This window comes from Leuciscus leuciscus (genome assembly GCF_965113295.1).
Source record: "Leuciscus leuciscus genome assembly, chromosome: 16".
Lineage (NCBI taxonomy): Eukaryota > Metazoa > Chordata > Actinopteri > Cypriniformes > Leuciscidae > Leuciscus > Leuciscus leuciscus.
This window is the reverse complement of record NC_138740.1, coordinates 9,858,938-9,880,351: the sequence shown is the minus strand read 5'-3', so window position 1 is coordinate 9,880,351 and position 21,414 is coordinate 9,858,938. Positions and strand designations below refer to the sequence as shown.

The 21,414-nt window shown below is 39.0% G+C and overlaps 1 protein-coding gene across 1 annotated transcript in view; it reads left to right on the top strand.

Annotated features, from left to right (window-relative positions):
• gabrb4 (gamma-aminobutyric acid type A receptor subunit beta4) overlaps window positions 1-21,414 on the top strand; it is a 101,739-nt gene that overhangs the window by 66,926 nt on the left and 13,399 nt on the right. The window contains exons 4-5 of the mRNA XM_082141334.1: window positions 2,776-2,996; window positions 14,497-14,579. Coding sequence (XP_081997460.1) covers window positions 2,776-2,996; window positions 14,497-14,579 — 304 coding nt within the window. The remainder of the gene's footprint in view (window positions 1-2,775; window positions 2,997-14,496; window positions 14,580-21,414) is intronic.

The following is a 21,414-nucleotide window of genomic DNA, read 5'->3' as shown; positions in this document are numbered from 1 at the left end:
TTCTTTCAGACGTTCTTTCACGTCTCAATTCTTCCTCGACACAGGCACTTCCTGCGCTTTGCTTTCGATGGTTGTGGGCACCTCAGTCTGTTGGGGCTTCGGGTTAACTGGGACAAGAGCAAACTCTCTTATCTCGGTATGGAGCTAGACTCGGTCAACCAGACAGCGCGCCTCACCGAGGAGCGCGTCCAGTCGGTGTTTAACTGCTTGAATTCGTTCAAACACAGGACAGCGGTCCCACTGAAACTTTCCACTGAGGCTCCTGGGGCACATGGCATCCGCAGCCGCAGTAACGCTGCTCGGGTTGCTTCATTTGAGGCTGCTTCAACGCTGGCTTCAAGGCCGGGTCCCAAGACTCCTCGCGACAGTCCCTCCCTGGCCCATTCCTCTGAGGAAGGACCTGCTTTCTCAGAGACGGGCACCTTATGGCACCCGCATCCAGGCCTCTGGATACTCCATGTCTGGTCCCTGGATGAGACACAGAAGTTCTAGGTGACCAACCCCAGGCAGTGGTAGACACCATCACTTCCGCTAGAGCACCCTCTACGAGGCGCCTCTATGCATTGAAGTGGAACCTATTCGTTGAGTGGTGTTCTTCCCGACGGGAAGACCCCCGAAGATGCCGATCAGAGTTGTGCTTTCTTTCCTGCAAGATGGGTTGGAGCAAAAACTGTCTCCCTCCACCTTCAAAGTGTATGTCGCCGCTATTGCCTCGCATCACGATGCAGTTGAAGGTAAGCCATTGGGAAAGCATGACCGGATCGTCAGGTTCCTGAGGGGGGCAAGGAGACTAAATCGCCTCATCCCCCCTGTATACCCTCTTAGGACCTGTCTCTGGTGCTAAGCGCACTGCAGAGACCTCCCTTCAAACCGCTGCCATCAGCAGTGCTAAAGATCCTGTTACTAAAGACAGTGCTCCTGATGGCGCTGGCTTCTATCAAGAGTGTAGGGGACCTGCAAGCATTTTCGGTCGACGAATCGTGCCTTGAATTCGGACCGGCTGACTCTCACGTTGTCCTGAGACCCCGGCCCGGATATGTGCCAAAGGTTCCTACCACGCCCTGTAGAGACCAGGTAGTGAACCTGCAAGCGCTGCCCTTGAATGTGGACAGAACCCAAAGCTTTAGGACCTCAGACCAGCTCTTTGTCTGTTACGGAGGCCAGCAGAAGGGAAAGGTTGTCTCCAAGCAGAGGTTAGCCCACTGGATAGTGGATGTAATTGTCTTGTCGTATCAATCCCAAGACGTGCCTTGCCCATTCAGGTTGCGAGCACACTCAACTAGAAGTGTTGCTTCCTCCTGGGCGTTGGCTGAAGGCGCCTTGCTGACAGATATGACAGACATGAAAGGGAACGTCTCGGTTACGAATGGTAACCCACGTTCCCTGAAAGAGGGAACGGACACATTCGTCCCATCGCCATGTTGTTGTACCATCGCTGCAGACGGCCGGGTCACTGGCTCGGCTCCTCAGCGAAAACCAAAGATGCGTTGCACCTGCTGCTCATAATACACCCGCGCTCATTTACTTTCTCTCGAAGTAGATTGGTCTCTCTGTGAAGATCCCATTCAAGTCAGATCTCTCCGACGAACGTCTCCGTTCCCTCTTTCAGGGAACATGGGTTACCATATGTAACCAAGACGTTTTTACCTGTGTTTAGGTTACTGTTTTTATTTATCTATTTTATTTTTATTTAATTTTTTTACATATAGATTCACAATATCATATCATTTGACAGTGGTAGTAAGTATGGTTTTACCTATGGTTACCAAGTCAGTCTCACTGTCAGAATATTTTAATTTAAGCCTGTAATAATATAATAATTATAAATGAAATATTGTTGCCAATAGCTATGAGCTTGTATCATTCATATATTTCTTCCAAGTAAAATAGTTGTACACAGCTGTACATTATTAAGTTGGGTATCACTTTTCCAAGTAAATACAATACTTTTACTTTTTAGGGTTGCTTTATCTTATTTATTGAAACTGTTATGTGTTTCATAATTTGTTTATGATTATTTATTTATCAGTCATCAACTGTACAAAATATATGACATTTCCCTATGAAATATTTGATTGCTTCTACTACATTTTGTAAACAGGGGCCTTGCCATGTGGATGAATATGAAGTCAAACTCTTTGCTAACCATTTCCTTAAATGTAGGCTTATTACATTATACTAGTTTCTGTGCAGAATGCTGTATTATTACAGATGCCGTTCCAGTTTTCAGGTAGTGTTGAAGCAGTGATGAGTCATATCAGTGGATCTTTAGAGTGGCCTCCTTAGCCAATCATATTTGCCCTACATCCAAAAGTCACTGCTCAAATGGACCTAATCCTATCAAAGCAGTATATTTTTGTTGCTTAATTAATATCAAAATTGGTAAACATCTTAATCCATTTTATAATGTTTGCATTACCTTCTCATTCAATAAAAAAAAAAATATTATGAGTTTGCCGTCCTAGATGTTACAATGCTGTCAAACCAGATCAAACAAATATTGAGGCATAAAGTTTCTTATTTATTATCCTAAAATTAATTTGAAACATAATACTCAATTAGGGGTGGTGTTATGAAATCAAAATATATAATTATCGTGTAAGAGTAAATACAGTCAGAGTAAATTGGATTAAAATCAATGACATGACAAAATGTTGACTACATTTAAAGTACATTTTCTTTGAAAGGAAATATCTGACTGAAAATAATAATATTAATAAATACTTCGAATACACCTTAATTCTCAATCTCAGACTCTTTCTGTGCTCTTTGCAGGACTACACCATCACCATGTATTTCCAACAAAGCTGGAGGGACAAACGGTTGGCCTATGCTGAGATGGCTTTGAATCTCACTTTGGACAACCGTGTGGCTGATCAGTTATGGCTCCCAGATACCTACTTCCTGAATGACAAGAAGTCTTTCCTGCACGGTGTGACGGTGAAGAACCGAATGATTCGGCTCCACCCAGATGGCACTGTTCTTTATGGACTGAGGTAAATGCCACTGCTCTGTAACATCACTGCTACCTATGTGTATTGTGCTGTATAATGTCAGATTTTCCAATAACACTGCAAATCACAGTCTTAAAGTCCACATGAAATCAGAAATGACCCTTAGCACACATTACTAGTCCTGTGGTGAACAATTAATCCATGACAATTACATTTGTCACAATACTGATGTTAAGTCTGTCACAACTCTCAGTTCACACAGACTTTAAGATGATTGTAATCAGCTGAAAGTAATGAATAGGTTTCATTCACTCAGTCCATGCTCAATAATTGCCTGATTCACAGTCATTTAGCCTGAACTTTGAAGCCATTTTGTCTTACATCATTCTTGTATTTATTGTTGATATCAGTATCAAAGTTCTTAGTTTAACTTTAATTAAAAGTTCAACTTTATGTCACACTTGCTGTCACAGTGAGGACAAGGTTAGCTATGGGAAAGCTTCTATTTGGGGTGTGTGAAAGATATGTGTTAATGGTTCACAGCACTGACAGACTGTGTTGAAAATGAAGGCGCTAATGATATTGGGTGGAAAGTGTGAAGAAGCTTTTGATTTACAGCCCCACTTCAAACTTCGTTATTGATTTGGCCAAAGTAAGGTGGTCCCTTACTTTCAGAAAACATAAAACTGCATATAGAAAATTAGTCACGACTGTTTCCTGAAACTGTAACATGGTGGCACCTTGCAATATATGAATGTCCATCATTTGTGAGAAAGCCATTGACGGAATTTTCCGGCTTTCCGTGTTTTCACTGTTATACGGTAGGGGGCGCTATCACAAATCTTCTGAAAAAGTACTGAATCTCATTAGCAAAAAACACATATGACGAAGATGCGGAAACAAGCTATATAATATGTAATCATATGCATATGTAAAATTACGCGACCATCAACATCAAACAGCTTATAAATCAAAACTGCCCAATGTTACTGAATGAAATGTCGACCCAGGACGAGCTGTAGGACTATGCAACCTTAGTGTTGATGGACTCGATCTACTCCATCTATGTTTTAATCATCGTTCTGAATCCGATCCTGATGTAGTCTTTGACAAAAATGTGAATTTCTCAGCTTTTTGCTCAAAATGTTGCTTTTTTAATGAATCTTACTCACATTCAAGTTTTGATTAAAAAATAATGCATGAATGATTTATTTGTTTGTTGTTGTTTAAAAACAGAGGGACTGTTCTTTTGACATTTTGCATGTTCAGATATTCATACAACAAAATATTCTGGGGACCATATACATTTTTGTGAAAATGATCAAAAAACTGAATTTTTTGTTTATAGTTTGATTTTTATAGTTAATTTACACAAAACAACAAAGCCATTAATTTTATTTATTTTAAATCATGTTTACATGCATTATGTAAATAGAGATACGTTAAATATACATGCTGGACACATCAAAGCAAACCTTCCAAATCCATTTGTCCTGTTGGATGTGTAGCACAAGCACACATAAAACCGTCACCTACTCTTCGCACCATCCAGTGTAGACAGCATTTTAATGGGTTCTGTTTGCTTTTGATGCACCATATTGTGCAGCTCACGTCCATTGTAGACGCAGTGTAATATTCTAAAATTCTGTAAATTGATTAAATCAACAACAACAACAAAAAAAATTCTCTGAACTTTTCAGCTAGATGGAGCACAATGGAACAAACTGAGACAAGTTTTGAAGGTTTGACTATTGTCAGTTCAACACACAGGGCCCTATTTTAATGATCTAAGCGCATGGTCTTAAGCGCATGGTCTAAAGCGCACGGCGCAAGTGCACTTAGGGCGTGTCCAAATCAACTTTTGCTCGTTATTGGTGTGTTCTTATTCTCTTAATAAGTAGCGGGTGTGTTTTGAGCGTAATGTGCAGTAAACCAATCAGAGTCTCATCTCCCATTCCCTTTAAATGCAAAACGTGACGCAATGGCCAAAAGCTATCACAGATAAAATATCAACTACAGAGACTAAAAATAATAATAATAATCTAGCTTGGTTTCTGGACGTCTAGTGAAATAGTCATAACTCACCCCCAAATCTCCTCTAAATGGTTACACATAAGATGGAACGTCTACAAACTGTTGTCTCAGATGGCGTCCTCTTTTGGACAAACAAAGGCACGGGTATAAAAATAAACACTCTCCCTCCTGACTCTGCTATGCATTAACCCAGAGCTGATCCGGCAAGGCAGAGAGTACACTCTTCGTGCTCCTCTCAATCAAACTATCAATAATGAAAGATGACAAACTGTTTCCTCTTCCAAGACGCTCTGGCACAGGTGGAATCGAGGAATAAGCAGTGAGGCCACAGGTTGGTTGCTTTTTTCCCCCAGAGGGTCTCTCAAACATGCACCGCTGTGGAGAATTTAAATAAGGTGAACTCCAGCTTGGATGTTTGCAGTATCGATATGTCCACTTTTTTATAATGTTTTAAGATGGACCTTTGCTGGCTGTAAATTATTAATGAGTCTGGGCTGTTGTTAATGTTTAATTATCATATCATGCCCTGTCGTGTCTAAAAAGGGATTTCGAATGAATGTGCCTTAGTCAGCTTTAGTAGAGCTACAGTATGTATGCAAAACATCCTCCATATGACCCACAAACGCATAGATTTGCAAATATGCAGAGGTTTGTGCTTTATGGGGATTTGAAGGAGAATGCTAATGCTCATATTGAAGAGATTTAAGAAGTGTGTTGAAAGGAAAGAATTGTATAGAATTTTAACACTGAGCATCTAAGGTATTGTTACGAGGCAGTTTAGAAAGGACAGATAGGATGATCTAAATGCAGTGACTATTTTATTAAAACAAAAAAAAACAAAAGAGCACACATAACATCCATGTAGGACAACACCAGACAAAGAACATGAGAAACACTGGGGTGTATACAAGGGGTGAACAGGGGGAACAATCAGGAACTAATCAACAAGAAAAACTACAAAGGACTACAAAACATGGCACTAGGACAGGAAACACAACAAAAGTCCTGACAAGACATGGAGAATATATGGCAGGTATAGCTGACTGTTTACTCTACATTTCAAAGAAAGCATGGTGAAATAATGAGGAAAAAAGAATGACATGAAATGAAGAACACAAACAAGCAGCTGTTATTGCAAAATATATGATATAGACATACAGTTTTGCTCGATTGCTAATACACAATTCATGAAACAATTCACCATTTTCTCACAACTATAAACACAATCTCATAACTACACATAAACTTGCACAAACCTCAAATTGTCACATCAAAATCAAATATTTTAGTCAAAAATATATTGTCTTTTGTCCGAATTAAACTTTGGCTTCAGATGACACACAAAAACAAATAAACAGACTACTTTCCTGCCCAGTGAACACTAGTGAGATCAATTCATTACAAAAACCTCTTATTCAGGAATCATTTTGCAGCTTACTGTCTATTACATTATACAACATTAATGAATGAATGCAGATACCGTAAAATACAACAATGTGCTTTAGGGAAAATAAATTTTAGTTACATAACTGTAAAGTGATCTTACAGTAGATGAAAAGTGAAAAGAAAAGTTCAAATACCAACTAATTGAATATGAACGCGGTATGCAACACAATACAGTATACTCTCAATTACAGAAATAAATAAATAAATTCAGCAGCCTCTGCACCTTCGGCCAAATTTTATTACCATATACAGCAGTGGTGTTGTCCTAACAACAAAAAAGTGCTTTACTATTTCCCAGTAGCACCCCAGTATCACCTTTCCATATCTCCTACGTGCCTGTCAGCAACTACTTCAGACTTTTATGAAGCTAGCGCGGCTCTGTTTTGGGCAGGCTTTATAGTTTCCTGGTTCATGACGTCACCCCCCTCTGACATTCCGTCACTCCATTGGACTGATTTTACATGTGCTTCAAGATGTCATCACGCGAAGGGTGCCCTTAGCGTCAATCGACGCAGCGTCTCGTTCCCTCTTCAGGGAACCGAGGTTACAGTCATAACCGAGGCGATTTCTATCAAGCTGTTATATATTGATTTTATTATTTTTTTTATTATTATTTTATATGCATTAGCATATGATACAGGTTAGAAAGGATATCAACTTTTTAAAATTTGTTTGTCTTTACAAACTCAAGGATGAGTCTAAATAATTTTGTGAAAATCTACATAGTTTTTAAACATTGAACTTTTTGAACTCAGAACATCTTTTAATTATTCAAAGTTTAGAAATGTGTGGTGTCATAAGTTGTTCTGTGTTTACATCAAGCATAATATAATGGTTGTGGCAGGTTTATATTTGCCATATGGTGACTGAATGTTTTGCATTCAGAAACCAGAGGAAGAAATTTGATGATGAGTGGAAAAGAGTGAAATAAATGTTCTCAGCAGACGAAAACTTGACTTTCCCCATCCCTTGTCACTGGCTTGTTCAGTACTTCTTTTGAAGCAAATGTGACACGATTCCCATAAGTAGAGTTGAGCAGAGACGTGTCCTAAAGCTCACGTTTTCTCTCTGTTCCTCAACTCATTTAAAAATAAATATTCGCATTTCAACCGTAAGCGTAGTGAATCATTGAAAACGCGACAACATTGTGTAGCCTATGATTGTAAGAACTGCCGAATCTTATAATATTTATAAGAGCTTTGACCAATATTATTTTTATTTACCATATGCAGAATTATTTAACATTACTGATAAACTAATTCCTTTGAAAATACTGTATACTGTTAAAGACAGATATACTGTAGATATTTGTCCATTTGAGTCACAAAATCACTTGCATATACATTTCAGTGTAAATTTTTTGTAATGTTCAGTTATCACTAATAGTCATCATCTGATTTCATAAGTCTAGCTGTAGTCTTGCTAGCCATGTAATGGACTGGTCATCCATCCAGCTTGTTTCCCTTCCTACAGCCCTAGCATCCCAGCGGTCGCACTTAGGACAAGATGGACAATTTGGAGAATTAATGGAGGGATGTTTTTTTATGCTGGTCAATAAGTGGTTAAGGCATCTGCCAGTCAGTCATCATCTTATAAATCTAGTTCATAGAGTGGAAACTATCAACCAATGCTCTTTGTTGCTTCATTATGGGAACTGCTCTATAGAGTTGACTGCTCTGTCATTCATTATACTTACAACATGTGAACACTCAATCATTGTCGTCCTTGTTTCTTTTTGGCCTACCCTTACACACATTGCAGCCTTTATTTCATCTACACAAGGTCGCTAAGATTTAACATCGTAAATGTAATTACGAAAATGTGCTGCAACACACTCAACTCATTTGTAATGCAAGACATTTTACTGCGCCACGTTGGATTGATGAAAATTGAATGTTGTGCATACCCTGACAGAAGGCCTTTGATAAACACATACAAATTACATATAGGTAGGACACAGAATGTGAGTGAAGCGAAGCATTTTTTTATATAGCACTTTACTATGTACTACTAAAAACACAAAGCACTTTACAATCATATCAGAGGGTCTCTCCTCAACCTCAACCGATGTACAGCATCCACCTGGACGATGCAACGGCAGCCTCATAACATCGGCGCCAGTGCGCTCTACATACACCAGCTATAGGTTTGGGAGGAGAGAGAGTGATAGAGCAATTCAAAAGAATGGGTATTATTAGGAAGCCATGATTAATGTAGGCCAATGGAGGTAATCTTGGCCAGGACACTGGGGTTACACCCCTACTCTTTATTAGAAGTGCCATGGGATTTTTAATAACCAAAGAGAGTCAGATCCTCAGTTTAACGTCTCATCTGAAGGGCGGTGCTTTTTTTCAGTATTGTGTCCCCATTACTATACCGGGGCGTTAGGACCCACACAGACCACAGGGTGAGCACCCCCTACTGGCCTCACTTACACCTCTTCCAGCAGCAACCTAGTTTTCCCAGTAGGTCTCCAATCCAGGGATGTGTTTCCTGTACAACTACGTTTCTCACTGCTTAACTACAATAGTATGATGCATCGTTGAAGAAATCAACTTGCTAGTCATGACTGTTTACCGAAACCATATTGTCGCAAAGTGGTCGTTCAACCATGTTGGTTTATGACTTCACGCACTTGGAGTAATAATAACAGACATGACATCTGAGGACTATTTCTCACTTTTCTCAGTTATTTTGCTTTATTTACAGATTCAATCATAGGCTCGTTCTTATGCACTAGATCACATATGCGCACTCTTCAAAAACGGTGCTTTAAAGGGGTCATGGACTGGATTATTTTATTATTTTATAATGTTTCCTGGGGTGCCCTTATAATGTTAGTAAGATTTTAACATCAAAAATGGTCCTAATTTATAAATAAAAGGCATTTTTCCAAGCCTGATTTTAGCCTCTGATTTGAACAATCTGTTTTAAGGGGCGTGTCTGCTGTGAGACTTCAGTGTAAGCGCCCACTGCTGTGATTGGCTGACATGTTTGCATATGAAATAGCTAGTATCACATGTGGAACTCTCTCTAAAACTTTTACTGCGTTTTTACTATTACAGCTATCAAGATTAAGGAACCGTGAAAAGTATTGTTCATAATGATCTATTCCCATCACATGAAAGGTTGCAGTGATGAGCATTGAGCAGATGACAGACAGTCTGTTGATCGCGTATGAAAAGATCTTATCATTGCAACACAATTTCGGCACTCTCACAAATGCTTTCACCAGAGGTGTAAAGTCCAGGGGTCAGAAAGTAAAAGTCCTGCCATATATTTATTCCACCCAGGAGCTCAGCCAGCTGATTTCACTAATTAGTTCTATCTCCTGGCTGAAAAATGGTGCTAATTAGCAAATCCAGGTGATTGGAACAATAGCTACTGAGGAGGACTTTTAGAGTGCTTTCACACTGGCAGTTTAGTTCGGAACGGGGCACGGTTCGCATGAAAAATCGCTAATGTGAACGCTATCATGCAGACCCGGGTGCGCACTGGGGTACCGAACCCGAGACTACCTGGAGGAGCTGGTCTGAGTTTAGTTGCTCCCGAACCGTGCCGTGGTTCAGTATTGAATGTGAAAGCAACACGGACTCGGGTGCGCACTTGATCAGGAAGTAAAGTGACCTGCGCATGCGTTTCAGCTGATTATGATGTATTTAGTTAAATAAAACTCATGTAAGGGATGATAGTGTTGATTATTTACCTTGAATACGAGCGAGAGTGAGCCTGCAGTGTATTCACGCATAGCGCGTGGAATCAGGACAACAAATTAATGGAAATCCACTGTCTCCTCAAAAGAGTTCATTTGCAAGCAGCAGAAAACCACCTTATGCGTCAATCAAACACACGCACACACACACACACACACACACACACACACACACACAGTAAATCTGTGTTGTTCACTCAGCTCTGCATAATAGCACCAAATTAATAAAAAAATACAATATATTGACTCGCGTTCTGTTTTCTAACATGCACCGTGCACTTTTGTGATGACGTAAGATACACGCAAACGCACCAGGGTTCGATAGAATGAAGTTGAGTGTGAAACCAGACCAACGCTGCGGGGGGCACCAGGAACAAATGCGCTCGGACCACAGCAAACGAGCCCAGTGTGAAAGCAGCCTAACTTTCTGAACCTGGACTTTACACCTCTGGCTTTCACCAAATAACAATGCAAACACAATATAAATACAGTAAGAGCTTTGTTGTACTGTACATTGTAACAGCATCATGATTTTGTGATGATTGATTTCAACGAGTTTTGGCAAGTGTCCAGATAAACTCACGCTGTTTGATTGACAGCTTGGGCAATTGGAAAGGGAGCGTTCTTTGATCACTTTCTTTATGTAATTTAATCACAGTTTAAATACGATTATTTTCATCCTACTAAGAGAAACGACGTGAAGTTGATTGTTTAGTCACTGGCTTGATTTACTGATGCAAAAACAGTATTGAATGATATTTTGAAAGATGATCTGTCTGAACTTGAATAATTACATCAGAAATCACTGATCACAGATTAGGCATTAGAATAAACATGACTACTTACATGTTTGTGGCAGATCCATGTCGTAAAAGTCTGTTAGCAAAGCCTGCACCAAAATTTACCAAATAATCCACAGTGAAATGCACCAAATACAAACAAATAATGCACTGCTGAGACATTCACATTGTTGGGAAACCCCTTTTTTTTGCTCAAGATAAGGATTTATTGTGTCCACATGTCATGCAAACAAGAAACTATGCTTCTAACCACAGGTCGAGAGCTGTCATTCCAACCACAGAACTTTGCGATGCTGTTTGCGAATGTTCGTTAGAACTACGTTTTCGGGAAACACAGACTCGTTGAACAATGCTGATAACGCCGGAACTTGCAAACATAGTTGGCTAACGATGCTTTTGGGAAACGCACCCCAGGTAATGACCAGGGTCAACCCTGCTTAGCTGCAGTGGGCAACCAGTCTCGAGCTACAGGGTGACATGTCTGTGGTGCACTTATTGCTGGTGCTGATCTGTCCATTCAGTCATGTCCGACTTTTGGCAACCTTATGGGCAAATATTCTCCAAGCTGTCGTGTCGAGCAGTGCTTCTTTCAACGGTTTAGTTTTCATATTGGTGTCTGTTTTGATTGTTTTAAGCCAGTGAGTTCTTTGCCATCCCCTCCTTCTGGTTCCACTGACCATCCCCAACATTACTGATTTCTCTAGCGAGTTTGCATGCATACCATGGCCAAAATAACACAGTTGTTGTCTACTTATTTCAGCTTCTAGTGACATCCCTGGTTTTATGCGTTACAGAACTATTTGTTTTCTTTGCTGTGTCATGCTTATATGCTTTAAAGGTCCCATGACATGCTACTTTTTGTAGGCTTTAATATAGTCATTAGTGGTCCCTAGTACTGTATCTGAAATCTCTTTCCAAAAATTCAGCCTCAGTGCAGAATTATAGCCACTACAAGCCAGTCCCAGAATGAGCTTCCTTCAGACAGGCCGTTTCGGTGTCTGTAGCTTTAAATACTAATAAGGAGGAGAAAGGCAGCGCAAGGTGGAGGGTGGGTGTGGCCTTGACCATCTTGCGCAACGGTAACGTGGCGTGCATGTTTACGTTGGATATAGCAATGGCACGAAGACACGCAGTCTTTCAAGCATTTCAGTTTGACCCAGAATCTGATCCAGATGGAGAAGCAACGGATGAAGAAGTTGCAACTCAGCGGCTCCAGCAGGACGTTTCCGAATGGTTAGTTTAAAATATTATGTCTGGATACGGTACTTTATTCGGATGGTTTACAGTTATTATCATGTAGCTAACGCGAACCTACTGTTGCCTTTTCACGAGAGATCTGTAACGTCTGTATTTATCTTATTACAATTACATCAAGCTCTGCGATCTTGAAATGCGGATATCGCGCGCGCCATATAACCAACAGGAAAACGGTTATCCAAATAACAAAGACGTGTACAACACTCTGCATAGCTAATGTTACAGCCACATTCTACGTGTAAAATCTAGGTAACCATAAACAGTAAAGCAACACACTTATATATCATTAGTTGACTTACTTGTCCGAGGTGTGTAACTGAGCCAAAGAGAGTGATCCAGACTTTAGTTTCAGACGTTCAGCAAGCCCAGCTCTGTATTGACCCTTCGGTGTTCATTTGTACATCCAATTATTGAGCAATTGTTATGCTTCGCTCGCTCAAAAGCCATGATATCTCTCGTGGACAAACTAAAATCGCGCGCGCGCGTTCCTACTTCCTAGCGCATTTTCTCATGGGCGGAAAATATTCTCTGGGCGGGCAAAGCAGAGACAGGGGAGGTAACATTTCCTCCTTATGACGTCATAAGGAGGAGATTCAAGATCAGCGCGTATGAGCCTCCATTTTCTCAAAGGCAGAGAAAGATAGCAAAAGCTCGATTTACACCGATTGAAATTTTTTGAAACTTGGGGACCATATACAGGCTAGGGGAACTCATATTAATGTTAAAAAACCTCAGAAAGTGAAAATTTCATGTCATGGGACCTTTAATGTTTTTGTTTCTATGAGCAACAAAATACGTGGAAGACTGAATGATGGGGGACTGAATGATGGGGGGCGTGATATTCTTAATATTCAGGAATAGCGACAGTAAATGTGTTTATGTACTGTATGTTCTTGCTTCGATAAATCAAAAGTAGACTACCAAGTGGTGCCCCTTCAAATATACTAAGTGCAGGATGCCTCTGAACACTGTAATAGCCAATTAGGATCCAGGACTACAGTAGAACCATCTGTTTCATAATGTGTATTATTCAACACAGTCATAATCATTATTAATTTCTTAAGAACCAAGAGGTTCTTTAGCTCTGAAATAGTTAAAGTCCCCCTGTGGTGAAAATCAATCTTTTAATGTTGTTTATATGTCTATGTGGTGTTTTAATGTGTTTTAAGACAAAAAAAGTGCAGTGAACCAAAGACAAAGTCTTTGAAAGAATCAAAGTCTCAAAAACGCGATTTGAAATCGCTGGTGTTTCTGACACCACAAACTACCTTGTAACCAATCAGGGGTGCGTTTCCCATACAACGAGGTAACTCGATGCTTCACTATGAAAGTACTATGCATCGTTGAAGTAATCAGCTTGCTAGTCACGACTGTTTCCTGTTTCAAAAATGGTGCTTAAAATCTCTTGATGAACTAAAAGACGTAAATGATATTTGTATGTATTCTAAATAAAAGACACATGTTGTAGTGAATGCCAGCTTGCTTATTTTGCTCAAGATACAAATTTATTAAGTCCACATGTCATGCAATCTAGAAACTATGCTTCTAACCACAGCTCAATAGCTGTCGTTCCAACCACACAACTTTGCGATGCTGTTTGTGAATGTTCGTTAGAACTATGGTTTCGGGAAACACCGACTTGTTAAACTAAGATGATAACGACGGAACTTGCGACCATAGTTGGCTAATGATGCTTTTTGGAAATGCACCCCTGGTCAATGTGTGATAGTGTGTTAGTGGAGGAAGGCCTGATTTGCATATGCATAGAACCGCGTATACTAAATGAGGCTAGGGTTACATTCAAGCTATTTTAAGGCATGAAGATTTTTTTTCTTTTTCAAGGAAAAAAAGCTTAAAAATGTCATTTTGGTGATCAAAGGTGAGTTTTAAAAGATAAAATAATTGACTACAGGGTACTTTAACATTTCATAATAAGATATACAGCAAGCATCTTTTTTTTTTTTTATATATCATTTTCTTTTATCATATTTTTACAGGACATTACAAGAATATTAAAAACAAGCAATATATCTAAGTCCAAGTGGGGGAAATAACAAAAACAAGAGACTTCAAAAACCATTTGCCTATAATGATTGCATTTCCCCCCTTTTTCCTTTTCTCTTAGAATAAGAGAATAGATGGCAAACATTACTCATGACTCAGATATTCACATAGCACAGTCAAGGCTAAGCTATGATTTCCTAAAGGTTACCAAGATAACGGTGTCTCTCATTCTTTCTCCACTCTTTTTTTCTATTCTCCTTTCCCTGTTTTCTTGCTGTTCTTTTTCCAGAATAACCACTACAGCAGCCTGCATGATGGACCTGAGACGGTACCCCCTCGACGAACAGAACTGCACCCTGGAAATTGAGAGCTGTAAGTGAAAGGAAACGTGAACACACACACACACACACACACACGCACGCACGCACGCACGCACGCACGCAGTTTTTTTGCTGAACTAATATTTTAGAGTCTTCTCTAAATAAAATCACAAAAATATTAAATGAAACTCAGAGTTTTAGAGATATACTAAGATATAAATACAACATGGTAAGACGTGTCTTTAGCTCCATTGCGTTTCTAAACAGAACCAAGGTCAATTTCCTTTTTTTTTTGTCATAACATTTTTAATGGAAATAAATTTCAAATAACTTTACAATACATTTAAGCTTTATACCTTAATATACCTTCACTATTTTGTTATGACAGTATGTAATTCTGACTGGAGGACAACAAACTTCCAAGTGCCTTCTTTCAAATGAGACTACAATTATGCGCATAGTACCAAGACTGGTAACACTTTGTAAAAGCTTTCATTAATAAAGCATTAACAAACATTATATAATGTTTAACAGATCATTAGTTAATATATATTCAAATAGCTACAATATGAGATAATGTGCTTTTAAATGTTAACTGATGATCTTGATTTTAAAAGTTATAAACACAAACAGGTAGTATTATAATGTATTGTAACTGCTGTTATGATTATGTATCAGATGGTACAACATATTATAAGGTTGTTTGTAAACATTTGAAAGCATTTTAACTAAATTAGTTTTTAAAAAAACTTTTTTTTTTTTTTTAGAGAACAATGCATTATAACCCCAGATGAAGCCTGCATTTATAATGCATCATAAGGGTATTCTTAGTGCATTATAATGCATGCATAATGCCTTATAAACAACCTTATAATGTGTTGTGTCATCTCATGAATAATCATAACAACAGTAATGATACTTACATATTTAACCTCAATTCAAATATGATCATTCATGTAATGACATTTATACTATGGGCAGTTGAATGCTTGAATCTGATCAATTGTTCTAAGGTGTCCAATTATTTTCAGGGAAACGCACAGGTAAAGTAGTTCCATGCAGGTCTTGACTGCATTACAGTTCAATATCACTTCGCCAAATAATTTCAATAATTTCAGCAAAAGAATGAAAACCCACAACGACACTGACCAAGCAAATAAATATAGTATACAATAAGATAAAAAATGATTTCCATGTTTTAGTTGCCACTAAATTTAGTTTTATTATGTATTTATTATTTATTATAGAAAGGCACCTACTCTCTTTCTCCCGCTCTCTCTCCCACTCAGACGCACATACATACAGTACGGACATACACTAGCACAGAAATGTGTTATCAGCGCTGCTCTGACGATTTTAGCTGTAAAATAGTTTAACAACTTAAAAGCTAAATGACATTTCTCACTAGCAATGTAATAATGGCACTGTTCTTGGAGCAGATACACATACAGTTTCACTATAGTTTATAGTTTATACTATTATTAAAAGAAACGCTGGAGCCGAACACTGTTGAGAGACACACATACTCAGATAATTCATTCACGCTTGATAACTAACTCTCTCTCACTCTCTCTCTCTCTCTCTCTCTCTCTCTCTCTCTCTCTCTCTCTCTCTCTCTCTCTCTCTCTCTCTTCTAATAACTGCATTAATAACTGTGTCAGTCTGCTATCAGTGGCTCAAGCCTCTGTTATTAGCTCTAAAACAACGTTTTGGAATTAGCAACGGAGGCTTGGGATTAGATGTGTAAGAAATTAGTTCTACACAAAAGAGCGTTTTAGGGACAAAACCTGACAAATTTCTTGAAATGCATAATCTGAACAATGTTTTGAGGTGTGGTAACCTTAGTATAAGAGGAATAATTGACTCCTGGCCATTGAATTATTACAAAAATAATGCTTCAAATAATACTCCACTTCGTGTTGTGGCCGCATTACCACATCAGGTGTGCATTATTTTTCTAATAATTCAACAGCCCGCCGTCAACTATTGCTTACTTTGTAATCATTCAAATACACATTAATAAACAAGCTGTTAATTAGTGTATAACATTTGTTAAAATCATTTGTAGATATAAAGTAAGTCAATAAGTTAATTAGCAAACATTTGCAAGCACATTATCTTATATTTGTAGCTATACCTATTGTAGCTATTGATTAACAGGTTAAAAGAAAAAAATTTCAGCAATGAATAATACTAGTATAATAATCCAATCTTCAAAAGTAACAAGTTCCCCTACACTGCACAAATGCCAACTCTTACTCACATTCTGACCACATCACCTTGAAGAAAAATCGTGAACTCGTCCAGCTCATCAATTTCACTTTTGCTTCTTATCTCTGTCACACTCCACAGATACCTAATGTAAGCAAACATAATCATTAAGGCCATTTAGAGCAATCATCCATATCTGCCGTCCTGCCCACTCTGTCTTTAGGTGTCAGTAGTGATAAATGGTCTTGGAGGGGTTTGACACTGAGGGCTCATGGCACAATTGACAGAAGTAGGTAAGATTGAAAGTGTTTGCTGGTTTATCAATGAGGTGCCCTGCACTATCGATCAGTCAGTCGTACCAGGATGTTGTGCCCTGTCCATCACGGGTACATCAGAGGAGCTACAGTGATTACGCCATGTACATTGTTTCATGCTTACTGTTTATCACTTGAGCAGATCAATGCGTCAGTTGCTAAACAGACTGTGGGCCTCATTCATGAAACACTTTTGTAAACATTCATAATACCATTCCTATATAAATTTACACAATCAATATAGAAAGTGTTTGTCAATGCATAAATTGTTTGTAAAACCATTCTTATGTAAATTGTTGCTTTAATTATTTAAACATAAAACTTTTCTTATGTAAATTGTCTCGTTTAATACAAAAATACTGTTCAGAAAACCTTTTAGCCCCCATCCAGTGCCTAAATGTTGTACTTAACAGAAGAAATGCCGGTGTACATTTTCTGTAAAATGATTCTTAAATAATTTAAGAATGTTTGTGGAAAATATTTACACTGAATCCTTTTTTTTTTTTCTTTTTCTTTTTTTACTATATGATACTGAGCTGCCACATTATAGTACATATTAGTGGTTGAACAGTTTCATCAGTTTAGCAGGCCGAACATGAGTCATTAACAGATGAGCTCAAATCAAACTTGGGGATACAAGAAATAATAGTATTAATTTTATCAACAAAAAACTTTATTTTTAAAACTTAAATTATCACAGATTGCAGGTGTAGCATCAGGAAATGAGAGCAAATTGGGATTATATATTGTATTAAACAGAGTCTTTGGGCTGTGAGCATGCTTTGCTATCAAGTTAGACAAATATTTTTCTCTAGCAGCCTTAATAGAGTGCTGGTAGCTCACCATGCAATCTTTCATGATTTCATAGGATACTTGGAGCTTATCTTTCTTCCACTTTCTTTCAGCTTTCCTCCACTCCTGTCTGGAGGCACGAGTATCCTTGTTAAGCCAAGGTTGCATCTTTAATTTAGGATTCTTAATTTTAAATGGAGCAACTGAGTCCAAAACATTGCCACACAGAGTGTTAAAATAATAAAGTTGATCATCAACAGACATATCTGAGAAGGAAGACACAGTAGGGCAAACATCCCTAACAAAAGCATCTTCGAACTGTTTAGATGTAACAGAATTAACAGACCGGATTGGACGACCACGGGACTTGACATTAACCTTTGAAGTATTGAGTACAGTGTTAAACAATACTGGCTTATGATCTGATTTCATCATTCTCTTTATTACTGACAGTAAGACCTACTGAAATGACCAAATCAAGAGTATGGCCTTGTTTAAGCGTAGACTATGTGACAGACAAAGTGAGATTAAAAGAGTCAATAATTTGAAGAAATTAATTAACCAAAGGATGAGAGGGACAACACACATGTATATTAAAATCACCTAGAATTAATAGTTTGTCATAATAAGGTACCAGAGCAGAAACATCTTATTATAATAGGGAGGTCGATAAATCAAGGCACAGAGAAGGGCATTCTCTGGACTTATCTTAAGTACTTGAACTTCAAAACTGCTAAATTGTCCACTGATAATAAACAACACTTAAAACTGTTCTTATAAATTGTAGCAACCCCCCCACCGCGACCCGATGTCCAAGGAGAACTGACTAAATTACAGTAATCAGGTGCCGCTTCAGCAAAGAGGGCCAAGTTCATCACAATTTAGCCAAGTTTTAGTTATAAACACAAAATCCATATCACGTGTTGAAAAGAAGTCATTAATATATATATATATATATTTTTTAAATCGATCTTACGTTCAACAGAGCCATCTTTACAGTCGTTGGTTCTGTAGATTGAGTCAGTGATGCTGAACATCTGTGCTCAATGCTCAATGCACTGATCAATGCTCAACATCTGTGAAGGAGCGTGATCAAGAGTTCTGAGGTTGCTGAAGTGTACCCCAGCCTGGGGGCTTGATCTTAAAAAAGCTAGATCCGGTAACAATCTGTACACCATATCCAAATGTGGCCAGAGAGGTACGAGGCATGAAGGTCTTAACTCAGATGTATTAAAATAAAAAAGTAATCCATCGTTAGAGACGTAGGCGAGAGAGGTAGCAGAGAGAGATTCCAATGGTTCAACACGACTGCGACAAACTCTCCTTAAAGATGAACTGAACTGAAAAAATCAACATTGATAACGTGTTGTTTATGACAATTAAAAGTAAATTACACCAAAAAATAAAAAATAAAATATCAATATAGCTTTTTTTTAAGCAACACAAAAATTGCGTTTGTTAGTAGAAGAACGCTGGCAATTCTGATGACGTCACTGGAATGGTAGGACCTGCGAAGGTATATGGCAGCTGCAGCTGCAGGTCCTATACACACGAAAATGAGTCATTTTGGTTACGCGTTTGAGCCTGTGAGGTACAGGCCAGTAGTACCTGACTACCACCACAAGGAGGATGATCAGTTTCAGGCTCCACCTACAGTACAGGATCGTTTGGGGGGAAGTGACTGGTGTGGGTGCGGGCGCTGCCGGAGCATGGACACTGCACCGGAATCGATCTGTTGCAGAGAGGTCAACCTGGAACATTTATTTTTGAAATGCGATATGGAATTAGACCATTTCGCATATATCGATATAGTTCAAATTTGTGATCCTTGCTCCCCGCGCCCCCGCTCCTCCTTTTGCACTCTGCGTGCGTGTTTAGAGCATGTTATGTTATGAGAGGCGAATCATGACTACTTCAGAAAACCCAGCACAATAGGAACTACCAGGCAGTGACATAAGTGTGTGCTGAAATAAAGTTTTTCACCTCAGAAAAACGGACTTTCTTGTCATGTCAGCCGCTATCCTGTTCTCGTAGCGCACACTCAATTGCACACGCAAATGCAGCGGCGTGCGCTGTATCGCCTCACTGATCAAGTGCAAAAGAAACTACAAGCATGCAATGCCGTTACGTTGTAAATTACACGAAATAAAAGTAATGCAGGTATGATCCAGATTGTATTTGCAGTGTACATAGTCAATTATTAATGGAGCAATAGTGGTTCATGGTGTTATAAGAGGGAAATGTGGTGGGAGGTGGAGGGCTGTAGCCTGTCATGCACTCTCATTTATTGTATACAAGCACATAATGCATTTTATTAAATAGAGACTGCTTATATATGTCGTGTGCATTTAGAGAAAATTACTAAAACATGGTTGAGGTACTGTGCGTTTTAGAAAGTCGAGGCAGATAAATGGCAAATGTGATTGGATGAATTCATCCAATGGGATCGCTTGTTAAGTTAGCTGGATGCAAAATGTTAAAATCAAAATACTGTATGGCCGGTTACTACACAGATACCTCTTACTATGCTAACGTTAGTTCTGCGAGTTGAACTCCCTGCATCAACAATGTTTCCTGACACGATGAACATCAGCTAGCTTCAGGGTGAGTAGAGAGGGACCTTGGATTCTGTTTACAGACCTGCTGCGGTTTAGTTAGCTGCTAGTAAATGCATTGTTATCGATCTGTGATATCGTCGGATTCATGATTTATTTATACAGTTTATATGGTCGGAGTGGTGGCTAGCTTGTGGAGTTTGACAAAAGTGCTTCCAACGTGTTTAGCTGCTAGCCCTTTACCTAGGTTGGATTGTTTGGTATCTAGCTTGGTTTTGGGACTCAATTTCAATGAATGCCGAGTGTGTCAGTCTCAGTTTTGTTGAACAGTTTTGTCTATAAAGCCTGGTTTCCTTGTCAAAGGTAGCCTGTGAAAATGTATAGTAACCCCAGCTGCCTTAGCCCTATACCATTCATTACTACAGCCAGGGGCAATACAGTATGAACCCCCCCTAGACCTGTTGGTTTCTGTTTCCTCAGCCATGTCAGCTAGCCTCAGACTATGTACATGCTATGGCTGCTCTGCTTGTGTTGGTTAGCAACAGAGTAGCTTACCATGCCAGTGACGTAGTGGAATGCTGAAATCCAACATGGCGGCGCCCGTGTAACAACAACAACATTTTCAACGTACCATTTTATCCCTTTTAACAAATTCTGCTATTTTAATAATTGTACCAATGAGAATAAATAAAATACATCTGTTATATCACCTTTACTCAAATTTTCAGTTCAGTTCATCTTTAACCGCACCATAGTGCCGCCAGGCTTCCCGCGTCTTCTCGCCCGTTTCCTTCTGTGCAAAGAACAGCCTGACACTCGAAAAATGTCCAATGGAAGTCGGGCTAGGAACAGAGGATTAGAAGATCCGCGTTCTCGTTCATCATAACCCTTACGGCAGTAATCCACAGCCAAAGTATGAATGTCAAGAAGAAATTGGCGATCATATGTAATTAAAGATGTAGCATTATGTGCTGACAGGCACATAAACAACACAGTTACGAACAGAAACAGCGGG